The 13,530-nt window shown below is 45.2% G+C and overlaps 1 protein-coding gene across 3 annotated transcripts in view; it reads right to left on the bottom strand.

Moving 5' to 3' along the window:
* Positions 1–1,883: 1,883 nt before the first annotated feature.
* The window catches only part of VGLL4 (vestigial like family member 4), a 186,517-nt gene continuing 174,870 nt past the window's right edge, over positions 1,884–13,530 (bottom strand). For all 3 annotated transcript variants that reach the window (XM_043975616.1, XM_043975615.1, XM_043975617.1), the window contains 3 exons: positions 7,273–7,489; positions 3,399–3,522; positions 1,884–2,248 (listed from right to left, as the gene is read on the bottom strand). In XM_043975616.1, the coding sequence (XP_043831551.1) occupies positions 1,977–2,248; positions 3,399–3,522; positions 7,273–7,489 (613 nt within the window). In that variant the 3' untranslated portion in view covers positions 1,884–1,976. The remainder of the gene's footprint in view (positions 2,249–3,398; positions 3,523–7,272; positions 7,490–13,530) is intronic.

The raw sequence follows: 13,530 nt of genomic DNA, 5'->3' as shown, positions 1-13,530 counted from the left end.
TTCCCTATATAAAAAAATGTATTCTCAAACTGTTTTCCCACAGAGAGTAGGGGCCTGAATGCCAAAGCAAGGAAGCATTGACTACCAGGAAGATGGTAGTGAAATGTATAGGGGGCTGGGGTGGGGGGGGGGAGGGTGCAGAGAGAGACCTTCTCTTTAAAAAAAAAAAAATGAAAACCAGCAATAACAACAAACAACAACAAGAACTCCACCTCAGCAGCCACCCTATATAAATACAAATGAGAGCCAAGTCTCTTATCATCCCTCCCTGCACCTTTTCCAAATTAAACAGCTCAACTTCAAGCTTCTCAAACTGAAACAAGGGACAAGGGCCCCCACACAAGTGTCTTGCTGTCACCATTCAACTCAGCAGCAATTTCCTAGAGGGCCCTGGGCCTGGCCAGGTGACCCAGAATCCAAAGTCCATGATGTAACTGCACTGGGGGCAGGGGGAAGCTGGAATGTAGTATGGGGAGGGGGAAGGTTACAAAAGGAAGGGAGGAAGGGATGGGGGGGCATAATAAACAAAATAAAGAGAAGCTGCTGCACTCCACAGCCGTGTTGTTTGCCACACTTTCCTCTTTACCTAATTTCTAGTTAGTAGCTATTAATATAGCAAATGATAATAAATGCAGTAATAACTGTATAAAGTCTTCTCGTGGAGGAATGTACACTACCTTGGCCCGGGCTTACGAGTAAGCATTGAAAACATCACTTCACAGATTGTCCGTAATCTGTCGTTCAGCCAATAGAGTGGAAGGAGCAGTTTCTGCATCTAGGGGAGTTTGAGGACAAATTCCTGAAGCCTCAGGAAGCAAATCTGTCAAAAGCACAGAGTGATGCACAAACAAATGATGGAGTCAGGCCTGGGCAACCTAGATCATCCTGTAACATGGATGATCGCCTACCGAACTCCTCTGAGGCTCAGGAGGCCTGTGCGGGAGTTCCCTCCGGTGCCAGCTGTGAGTAAAGTGAATACCAAATATAAAAAAAAAAATCTTAGCGTACAACTGTACCAGCAGTGAGTATACCTAGGACTGTAACTGACAAAAATAAACTAATTCTGAACAGAAGCTAGTAAGTATTATGGTTTTAAAACTGTCTATACATTAATAGATACCAGCTATTTTTTTCCATAAAACATGCATCTTTTAAAGCACTATTGAACCCTCCAGCCTCAGCTCTATTCTAACAAACTGCAGTGTTTAGAAAAAAAATTAAATGCCCGTGTTCGGTTGAGTAATGCAGTCCAGTTGCAAGCACCAAGCACCTGAAATCTAGAGAGAGAAAGACCTATAACCTGTATGAGACTTCCCCTTCCAAGCGGTTTTGTTAAAAAAAAAAAACAACAACACATAAATGGACAGAAATGTCATTCTTAAACCCTTTTTTTTTTTCAGCAGTTTGCCCTCGAAATACTAGCATCTTGCCTAAAGTTGCCAGGCAACTAAGCCTCCTCCAATAGTGCAAATCATACGTGACAGTTCTTTTCAAGTATTTACATACAAAATGACTGAACAAAAACAAATAAAAGCAATGGGAGCAAACCACAACAAGTCTAGTCTCAAGGAGCTAATTGAAAGCACAAAGCATTTTGGGTCAACCACCTGTCGTAATGGCTTTCAGTGAGCAAGCGAGCGAGCCGCGTGCGCATTGCAGATTTCGGTTCTGTTAGGAGGGTCAGCAGACCTGCATCAGAGGTTTCTTTGGTAACTGAGGCAGGAAGTAAGGATGCTGCATTGTACAGATGTTTCACACATAGTTCCTGCTATCATGTTTGAGGGCACTCTTGTACAAAATACCAAGCGAATACAAAAAAAAAAAAAGACGTTGCAAACTAACCTTTTCCCACCCCCACCCCATCGCCTACCCCCACCCCCACACTATTTTCCATTTAAGCATCGCCGGTTCAAAGCTCAGGCAAACCATGCAGATTCACTTGTTCTCCAACAGAGGAGGTGTTGGTGGTCCTCTCTTCATGAGACAACCGAGGGGGAGTGATTGTGATTAACCATGTGGGAAGAAGGGCTGGATGGCTGCCCCCTCCTGGAAGCTGACTCAGGACTGCTGGAGGCTCCATCCTTGGCCGCCTTGATCTGCAACCACGTGTCGCCCAGTGCTTTGGCAAAGTGGTCGTCCACTGAGCCCGTGATGGACACGGAGTTTGCCACGGGCTCTGGTTCCTTGTAGTTCTTGCCGAGGCTCCGACGGAAGTGCTCTTCTACCACGGGGTCACAGGTAGTGGTAGCTGGAAGGCAGGCAGAATGTGTTCAGAACACAGGTCCACTTATTCTGGGGAGCCCAGCTGAAGGCTTCCCCACACACATCATACCCCATATCCCTCAACCCGCATTTCCTCCACACGTCATTAAAGCAGGAACTCTGACGTGGAAGGTCTGACTCTTTTACTAAGTGAACTTCAGATAATGGCAAATTAACCCCAAAGTCTCCTCCACAGAAGAAGGAACCCAAAACACAAGAAGAGGGCCAGAATTTTAAAAAGAAAAAAGAGGACCAGAATTTTCCATCCTTGACTACCCCAGCCCATGGGGAGTCCTGGCCCCTTGACCTTCTAAGATAATTAACTCTCTCTATCCTTCATCTGACACGTCACCTACCTGATATGTGTTTCCATTGCCCCCTCAATTAGATTATAAAATTTCAGGGGGCAGGACTACATATCCCACACCTCTCTGGTCTCCCTCCTCTTTATTCCTCGTCTTTGCCACTCTGCTATACTTCTTTCTCTGAATGACCAGTCCTTATGTCCTCTACCACCCAGCTGAATATCTCCTTGTTTACTATCTTCCATCATGTATTAATTGTCCCATGTTCCCACACCCCAGCTCTCCGATTAGCCTGAAAGTCTACCAAGCCCATGCACTCTGGATGTGCTCAATGAAAACTTGTTGGCAAAAACACCCATGGGGAGCAGAACGCACAACATTGATACCACTCCTTACTGAGTGAAAGCACACAGCCTTTCAATTAAAAGTTGGTTAACTCTGGATGTGATGAGTGACACATCCCAATCACAACCCCTGAATTAGGCAGTGTTCCACAATGGTTCTCAGAGGATGTACTTTTTGGGAAGGTTTGTTGGGAAGTGTCTGTTGTGTCAAAGCAAAATATCAACAATTTTTTGGGGGGAGGTAGAAATATGAAAAACATGAAATAAATACTTGGTGGTGATGAAAGATAAAGGAGGTTTCTTGTAATCTATTCAAATTATCCCTGGGTCTGGACAACAAAGGCGTGGTGACTAATGAATTTTTTAACTTGGTAAAGAGTTGTATTTATAAACAAAGTACTTTTTGAACCAACAGGATTTCCCCATGATCTGTTTTTCTTTCAAAGTGAAGAGGGTTGGGGGGGTGGGGGACACAGGGTTCACTTACTACTTGGAGGCCGTCTGTAGCTTGCTGGCGTAGATGAGACACACCCACTGTGGGCGATGGGGCAGTGAGAGAGGTTGCAGTTACGATTGCTTGCAGAGGCACAGGTGATGACTGAGGGGCGGTTCTAAGGACACAGGGCAAGAAAGGACAAAAGTTTAGATCACTTGGAAAACTGCTACCAACTAGCAATTCATTCTCCCCTCCTCCGCTCCAAAAGAGCTACCTGAAATGAACCCTATTCCCACCCAAGCTGATGCATGATGTACTTCACAAGAAATTAGGAAAGAAGATGCTTGTTTTGTCTCCGGTTCTCGGATCTGGCCAAAGGCAAGAAGGAAGCACAGTGGATACAGTGCTTGATATGGAGTCAAGGAGGACCTGGATTCAAATCCTGCCTCAGACACTTACTAGCTGTGTGATCCAGGACAAGTCGCTTGACCTTTTTAAGCCTCAGTTTCCTCATCTGTAAAATGAAGATCATGATTGTATCTACCTCCCAGAGGTGTTGGGAGGATAAACTGAGACATTTGTAAAGCATTTTGCATACCTCAAAGCTCTATATAAATGCTCTCAACATCATTATTATCACCATCATTATTATAGTTTCTAAAGGTAGGGACCAGTTTTAAATCATTTATTTAAATCACTATTCCCAGTCCCAGGCACCATATACATAATAAGCTATTAATCTGTGTTTCTAGAATTGGACTAACTAGCTCTTAACATTCCCCTTTCTGTGACCCACCCACCACTTTACAAAACCGAAGAGCCGCGTTCTCTTCTCTAAGAGTGAAAATGGAGACTTTAGTTTTATATTCACCAGCCAAAAGCTCAGAGAGTGCAACCTCAGGTTGAACAAGCCCTGGGGTGGACAGGTTTAGTAAAGAACCTGAGCACATCGGGTAGGAGCCCGTGACTGTATGGAGCACATGAGGATCCAGCCGAGTACAGCTCTTAACCGTGCTGTTTTCTCATCCCATTTTGGATTCTAGGAAATAGTAATCCCTTCTGGGCCTTCTCTCCTCTGTCACGACGTCCTCTCCATAAACGTAGCCTGAACAAGTCAAAAACTCGTCCTGGTATCACAGTGACTCCAAAGAAGTGTCCACAACTTTCCCTGGGAGCCTCTTGTGGGAGGGGCGGTGTGTGATGGTAGGCTCAGAGAGAGCCTCCAATCTAAAATGCCTGCTGCACAGGGCACTTGGCTATGCTGGTGTCCTCCCATAAAAACTGGAGTCCCCCTGGATATGCAGAGATTCAGTCCTCAGGCAAAGCACTTGTCAAAGGTGTGTGTATGTGCACACACCTGCCTGTACATGCAGGGATCCACACTCTTACGCCAATCCCACCCAGCTCTGAGGATATCCGTCATTCCAAGCTACCCAGTACTCGTGTATACAGTAGGTACATGCACAATTACACAGCATTAGGCATGTTCGTGGGGCTCATAGCTTATGGGGCAGAAGGGCCTTGGAGATCATTGACTCCAACCACTTCATTTTAGAAAATAAGACCTAGTCGCTTACCCAAGGATACATCGAAAAGAAGTCAAAGAAAGGAGTACAGACAGATCAGTATGAATCCTATTATGGGGGGGAAAGAATCTGAATTATTAATGGGGTTGAACATAACTCTTCTCTAAGTTCCAATTTGTGTCCACCTGGGGGTTGTGCCATCCATCTCCTCTTGTGGGCTCAGAAGAGATGGATATTTTGTAGAATACAAAATGGGGCCATGCCAGAAAGGGAAGGAGACCACGGCTGCCAACAGCTGGCCCTGGTCTACGCTGGAGCCGACTCTGGCCTGTCATGGCATAATTTACCACTGGGATTGTTCATGTTCTTTTAACATCAAACTGTCCGCCTTCCTACTTATGAAATGCTGTCCTCTAAAAGCCAAACCCAGAGGGCTGAGAACGAACAGACTCCCTTTCCAGTGGCATTCTCTAGCCTTCTCTAGGTGGGGCACAGCCTAGCAGTCCTCTCCAGTGACCTTCCAACCCTATGATGTTATCTTCATTTGGCAGGGGAAAGAAAAAGGTAGAGAACACTAGCACAGACACACACACACACACACACACACACACACACACACACACACACACACACTTTTCACACTCCCACTGACACTGAAAACATGCCTCACTTGGAATCCTCAAATGTTAGAAAGGAGATGAGGGGGTGAGATCAAGTGAGATCAGACTAGAAGAGAAATCTTCAAGGTCCCTGACAGCAATAAGGATCTTACAGTCTATGACTATCTAGTCCAACCTCTGTTTACAGATAAGGAAATAGAGGCCCTGACAGATCAAGTCATTGGCCTATGGTCACATGGGTCCCAATGTTATTTCCAACCCTTGATGGCTATTTGGGATGGACTTCTAATCCAGGCAGCCTTAAAAACAGCAAGGAATGGCATCTCCTGCTGACACTTCTTCCTCTTGTTTCTAAAACCCAGACTTTATTGAGCTTCATCTTCATTAATGGTGTCTTCAAACCCTCCCACCTCCTGGCATTCCCTGCACATTATGTTAGGTTCAGCACATGCTCCCACATAGCTACTATTTACAAGAACGTGAAGTACCTGTGTCACTTTCCATAATCCACTTCAAACTTACTCTTCAAGCAACTTTGCCTATCACACTTTGCTTAATCGGTCACATTTCCCATGCTCCAGAGGGAGGTGTTTTGAGACCTCCTTTAGCACTGCCTGTCCTCCCTGACCCACTGACCACAAAGCTGCTCCTCTCTTGTAGTTTCCCCATGCCTCTGTCACTTTTAGCCAAACAGTCACAGGAAATATTTAATCAAACGAATGAAATCAAGACAAATGCGTGGAAACAGATGAACATGAGAGTGGGTGGGTAGATGAGGTGTTAAAGGTCAGGGGGAGGCAGGTTAGGAAAAACACCTAGAGGAGAAGTGTATAACTGGGCAGGGCTGGCAGTCAGTCTGAGATAGCTCCACTATCACATGTCACCAGGAATGAAGCTAAGAACCAGACTTTTCCTCCTCAGTTGTCATTGAGTCTTTGGAAAAATGGCAGCCCATGCCATTGGGTCAGGTGGTTAGAGGAGCACTGTGAAAACAGCCAGAGCTTGTCCAAGTGAAGAGCATTTGGAAGACCTCAAGCAGGGGCGGCTGGCTTTACCCTGTGCTTCCCATGTTACCCAGTCTTGGAAGGTCCTTAGTAAATGTTTGCTGACAGAAGACCCAGGATTGGAGAGGACACCTCTACTGATTTACACTATCCTATCTCTCTCTGTATCTGCCACAGCACCCTCACAAATCCCCAAAATGGAAGCCTCCTGAGGTTACTAAGCCTCCCTACCATTCACAACATCCTCTGAAGGATGGATCCCTGAAAGGTTCCCTCCTCTCCTGCTCCCAGGACAAACCAAACTTTCAGAACCAAAAGAGATGACTTGGTGTAATCCCATCATTTGTACAAACGAGGAAATTGAGGCCTCAGAGAAGTTAAGGAAAACTGCTCATGGTTACAAGATGAACTAGTGGCCAACTGGTACAGTGGTTCTTTCTCCACATAAAGGGCTTCTGGCCATCCCATTTTCCCAACTTCCAAAACAGGATATTCTGAGCTATTGATCTTGACTTTAGGTCCATCCAAAGATATATACATCTAATGCTTATTCCCCCCACCCTCCCTGCCAAATCCCTGCTCTGCCTCTTGGTATGTCATGCCAAAGAGTAGGTGAAGCCCCAATCCCACAGGCCATAGAATGTTATGAGTTGGAGGGCACCGTAAAGATCACCTACTCCAAGAGCTGCTAACCCCACACCCTGTTGGGTGGTGTGGAGAAGCCCATGGACCCCTTCTCAGAACAATGTTTTTAAACACGTCTTAAGGGACATACCTGCTGCCGTTCCACAGGGGTCAATGTTGGGGAGATGCCAACTGTCCTGTTGGCATCCATGCTGTTTTTGGTCAGTGCAAGGGGTTGCTCCATGGTGATGCTAGGGATGGAGGCGTACACGTGATTGCCGTGCAGACTCATGGTGGGAGCCACAGCACGTTCAATGGGGCTTCGGCTCCTTTCCCGGTGTTCTTTTCGGCAATCCCCATTCTTGCTTCTGGTAAGGAAACATGGAAACATGAAGGTCAATGCTTATTTACATTTCTTTTTTTTCTAATTAGTTTTTCCTTTTTGTTTTTGTTTTTGCAGGGCAATGAGGGTTAAGTGACCAGGGTCACACACCTAGTGTCAAGTGTCTGAGGCCAGATTTGAACTCAGGTCCTCCTGAATCCAGGGCCAATGCTTTATCCACTGTGCCACCTAGCTGCCCCCCCCCCCAATTAGTTTTTAATAAGGCTATGTTTCTCTCCGGCAGGACTCCCTGCATCTCAGTTTCTTCATCCTGCTGGATGTGTGTGTGTGTGTGTGTGTGTGTGTGTGTGTGTGTGTGTGTGTGAGAGAGAGAGAGACAGACAGACAGACAGACAGACAGACACTGGGCAAATCACATGATAATATTTGTAAAAAGGGCTTGGCACACAGTAGCACTATATTTCCTTCCCTTCGGACTATGAGGTAAGAGATTGTTTGCTTGTTTTTGAAATAAGTCAATCAACAAATTTTTACTGTCACTGTCAGAGCCCAGAGCTGTGTAAAGGCTCTGTGGGGAGACAGAATTAGAACAAAACAGTCCCCTCAAAGACTTTATAACCTAATCAGGAAGAGAAAGGAGAATACACCAAACATTTGTTTTAAAAGACAATAGAATTAAGTGCTAAATTGGAGTTCAGATGAGAAGGAAATTAATGTGGGGATACAGAAGAAATGGTAAGTTATGGTTTTTTCCCCTTCAGCACACACAAACGCCTGGAGTGGGACCTAATGTAACTGGGAAATATTTAACAAAAGAAATAAAAATACAATAGGAAACAGGTTCTAGGTCAATGCAGAGCAGCAAGAATCCTTATGACAGTTGAGCAGCCCCTGTTTCTATCTGAGATCGACACCAGTGACCTGACAGGTAGGTCAAGACCAATTTAATTAATTTAATTTAATTTAATTTAATTAGCAAGCAAGGAGGCCTTATCTACTTTAGGGCCGCCTACTAGATTCCAGGGGCTTTAAGGGTAAGAAGAGCTATCAGAAATAGGAGTTAAGGGAGGTTTCATGGAACAAATATGACTTAAACTGGGCCTTGAACAATAGATAGGATTAGAGTTATTCTTTTTTCCCCCTAGGCGAAAAATGCCCAAAGGCTACATCTTCCTCCAAGGGGAAGTAAAGGCAGCCAAGTGTCTCCAGGGACTTGAAAGAATTCTGCCTCAGACACTTGACATTTACTAGCTGTGTGACCCTGGGTAAATCACTTAACCATCATTGCCCCACCAAAAAAAAAAAGGGGGGGGTGGGATGAAAACAGCTACTTTCCCAGGGCTGCAGAAAGAATGAGTTCATATTCATAAAATATTTTGCAAAACTCAAGGTGCTATAGAAATGCCAGCTATTACTACCTTAATATTATTCTGTCCAGTATTTTGTTTGTTTGTTTTTTGAAATAGCATTTCCATGTGCTAAGATCTCTTTGTAAAGAAAACATGCAGGCCTGAGCAGGACTATCCACAAAGGCTGAATGGATTCATTTCCTGGTTTTCAGGAACACTATGTAATTTGGCCACTAAACCCCACATTCTCTCACACTGACACATATACATACCATTGCTATTTACGTTGTTTTCCCTTTATGCTCTGGGGCTGGACTAGGAAATTGGGGTCGTGGGGGAGGGGAGGTTGGTACTAACTATAGACTGGCTTCTTACACTATAAATCCTGTAGGCTTCAAGATGGCTTTTTGGAACAAGTACTAGACCCAAGTACAGAGGAGCTGGGTTTAAATGCTGGTTCTGTTTATGTAGCTTTGGGCAAGTCACTTCCCCTCCCTGCATCTCAGTTTCTTCATCCTGCTGGACTTTAAATTGTATGGGCCTCTGGTTGGGAATGATGTCTTACAACTAATCAGATACTCTGGCTATGAGTTAACATAGCTGCCCATTATATGGACGTGTTAAAAGAATCTGAACAGTTTTTTTTTAATTCATTTAACACTGAACCGATATGGATATAATTTAATCTTTCTTTGATGGTTCAGAAGGCATGACAGGACGGCTGGGGTGGTGCCTTAGGGTTCTCATCTGAAGCGTCAGTGATCACTGTGGAACAGCTGTGGAACAGGGCCTGTGGATGGTATGTTGACTGATAGAACAGGAGATAAAGCGGCTTCTACTGTACTACAGTATTTACTCAGAGACACAAAATCCATTGATGTGGGCAGGCACTGCGTGAGTACACATGCTTGCTTCCCCGGCACTACATAGGTCCGCCTTATTAATTTATTTTTATTTTTTTTAAGTGAGGCAGTTGGGGTTAAGTGACTTGCCCAGGATCACACAGCTAGTAAGTGTTAAGTGCCTGAGGCTGGATTTGAACTCAGGTACTCTTGACTCCAGGACCGGGTGCTCTATCCACTGCAGCACCTAGCTGCCCCTCTCTTTTATTTTTGAAAGAAAGAGCAAAATGTTTTTGTCCTGTGGAGATAAAATTTTTCTCTATGCGATGGCCCTTGGTACAAACTTGAGTCACTTGGCACGCTGAAGCTGAAAAGGACTCTACCAACCAGTCAACCCAACCACTGTATTATTACAAATGAGGAAACTGAGATCCAAAATCCCCTCCAAAATCATCTACCCAAGACACTGCGTGTGAGTGGCTCGTTTCTAGAGAGAAACTTTCGATGAGCAGGAAGCAGATTCAAGGATTTGGGGGACCAATTTCTGCCAATGTCAAGTTTGGGAACTATATTGGACAGCAAAGAATGCATACCTGCAACGACCAGAGAGAGTCTGCTCAACACCAGGGAATTGTCCAATGCCAGAATATGACTTTTTCATGACTTGATTGGGAAAGAAAAACCAAAAGCTAACCATGTGAGCTGAGAGAAAGAGGAATGACATTCTAGGGCCAATGGGAGATGGACACGACACCCGAAAAGAAAGGCCTCCGAAATGCTCGTAGGTTAATTTTAGCAAAATTATACATTGCTCGCATCTCTAGTTAGTTCATTTTCCCGGTTCCCAGGACTCAAAAACAGACATTGTTTTCCATGTTTCTCCCCAATGAATCATAACCAAGGCTCCAGCGCTTAGCAAGCATCATGTGCTTCCATGGATGTCAGACCCAAACCACACACATCCTGCCTGGGAGATAAAAGTCTGCTGCGCTCTGGTTAAAAATAAAGCTTGCTAATTAAAAACAATGCTTCAGCACCACCAAGGTTTAAGTGGTTCAAAGGTAAGCAAGTTAGCGGGGCGCCTGAGAGCTAGCCCTCCTCTCATACCGCCTGGAAAGCTGCCGCTCAGCAAACTGGCTTGATGCTGGAGCATTCACACCATCCCAGAGAAGCGGGCTCCTCTGGCCAAGTGTTTTAGGAGAGGAAAGCGGAAAGGAGGAGGGGGGAAAAAAGGAGAGGCCCTATGAAGGGAACCGCTTTTGTACTCTCTCCTCCAGTACAAAGTTTCCTGGGGAATGTATGCCAAATATGTTACTATACTCTCTGCATTGAGAAATCAGAAACGTCCACGATCTTTGGCAGAAAGATCGGAGATTCCCAACAGTCGAACTGTAAACGTATCCATCCCATGAAGAAGGAGGCCTGCTTCCACAGCTAATTCTCATTAAAAGGAGATTGTCTCTTTCCTTAAGCAAATACCCAAAGTGCAGAGTTGGGGGGGGGGACCTCCTCTTCAGAATGTATCATCTGACATCAGACTTAGGGCTGAATTTAAGGGTCGGACTGGAGTTTTGGGAACTCTTTGTTGCGATTCCCAGTCTCTAAGAGTTCTGGAGTTGGCAGGTGGGGTGAAGGGGCAGATTCTGTAAATGCTTTTAGGAAGGATGGCAACTTCTTTTTTTCAGGGGCATGGAACCGAGCACTCCTGGGGAATGGAGGTGCGGTGCTGCAACCCAAACGGGGGGAGGGGAGGCCCCTGTGGGGAGAGAAGGGAGCCTGAGCGCCTTGTCTTTCCCACAGCCTGGCACCCACACCACACAAAGCATCCATCCAGAGGCCCGGATTAGCTCTTCACGATGCCTGCTTCTGCTGGCAGCAGTGAATTCAAGACTGATGTGACAATGTCCACTCTGGACCCAGCCTAGGCATGAGCTACTGGGGAAAGTGGTAGTGCCCCAGGAGCTGGGGCACAGCAGAAAGAAACAGGCAGGCGCTGGGACCAAGGCCAAGCAAGCAAAATGTCCCAGCCAGCCTCTCAGCCTCTTCCTTCTATTTGCATATGCCGCCTTATTCAGAGCTCCCTCACTGCTTTCTAAGAGCTTACTCTCTCCTGGGAACAAAACTCTTTTACATACAGCAGCACATCTCTCTCTCTTTAATCTGTACTCATCCCTATGAGGTCGGCAGGGCAGCTCTTAATATTATTCCCATTTTATAGAGAAGGGAGCTGAAGCCCAGGTAAGCAGGTAAGCAGGTAGTCTAACATCAGCTCATTCAAAAGCAGCTGGGCCAGGTCTTCAGCCTGCCCTCCTCTGTCCAATCATCCTTAACATAAAGGAAAATAACCAATGACCACCCACTTCCTCCTTCAGCCCCCTACCAACCATTCTATTCCCTGTTCCTCTCCCACAGCATTTGGGATCCATCACCACATGGCCTGGCTTGGGTTACAATGACACAAATTCCAGTTTCAGGACTGAGACTCACTAGCTATGAGGCTGTAATGACATCATAGATCATTTTGGTTTCCTCATTTACTGGAAAACTATTGAATGTAATAAATACCTACCTACCTACCTATGTACCTACATACCTAATGGGCTTCTAGGTGGCACAGTGGATGGAGTGCAAGGCCTTGAGTCAGGAAGACCTGAGTTCAAATCTGGCCTCAGATACTCACTACCTGTGTGACCCTGGGCAAGTCGTTTCACCCTGTTTGCCTCAGTTTCCTCATCTGTAAAATGAGCTGGAGAAAGAAATGGCAAACCACTCCAGGATCTTTACCAAGAAAACCCCAAATGGGGTCATGGAGAGTTGGCCACTACTGAACAACAACAAAAACCAGCCTAATGAAGCACCTAACAGGCTTTTAGAAGGGTACTTTGTAAACTAAAAAGTTACTATTAGTATTAGTACTTATTTACATATAATAACTAATAATATCTAAGCATTGCAAAGCACTTTACAAAATAAATATCTTACAACCATCCTGGGAGGTAGGTGCTGTTATTACTGAGGCAAAGAGAAATTAAATGACTCACCTGGGTCACAGAGGCAAAAGTATCTCAGACAGGATTTGAACTAAGGTCTTCCTGATTCCAGGTCCAGTATTCTGTCTACTATACCCCTTTACTTTACAACTAAAGAAACTAAGGCCCAAGGAAGTTAAGACTTGCCCAAGGTTCCCATGGATAGTAAAAGTAAGGGGCAGGAAAACCTAAATACCCATTAAACTATAGTAAACAAACTGTTTATAGGACATATTCATTTATGGAAGGTGGTGCTGGGTGAAGGATTTATAGGAATTTCATTTAGGAGGGAATTAATCAGAGAAGTCTTCTTGGAAGAGGTATAATTTCAGAAGCAATTTAAATAGGATCTTGGCCTTTGGAAAACTCCAGCTAAAAACCACTTCTTTTTACGTTAATCATCATCCCCACACTGCTTCCAAATCCTCTCCCCACCCCATCTCCCCCACCCCTTCTGAACTGGCGAATTCACTGTTTCCCAAACCCTTGCATCATAACCCTTTGGCGTGTCGCAAAGGACATCTTGGATGGGCTACAGCAGCCTGGACTTCCTCATTTCTTTGGCCAATTTCTGACTGAGGAGCTGGAGAGGCAGTCATAAAGAAAGAGTAGCTGTTGTGGGGGGGTGGGGGGGAGGAGAGGGAGGCTGGGGGCTGAGCATACAGATAAATGACTAGACTATGAACTATTCACAGTAGAGACATAATACATGTTTGTTGAATTAATGTCTGGATTTGGAGCGAGGAGGAAGGAGAGGAAAGGACACCACTTCTAAATATATCACCTGGCAAATTAATGAGTATATCAAAGACTGGGAAAAGGAAAGGAAACCTTGGTACCTGTGGC

The sequence above is a fragment of the Dromiciops gliroides genome, chromosome 1 (genome assembly GCF_019393635.1).
Source record: "Dromiciops gliroides isolate mDroGli1 chromosome 1, mDroGli1.pri, whole genome shotgun sequence".
NCBI lineage: Eukaryota > Metazoa > Chordata > Mammalia > Microbiotheria > Microbiotheriidae > Dromiciops > Dromiciops gliroides.
This window is presented reverse-complemented; position numbering and strand designations above follow the sequence as displayed.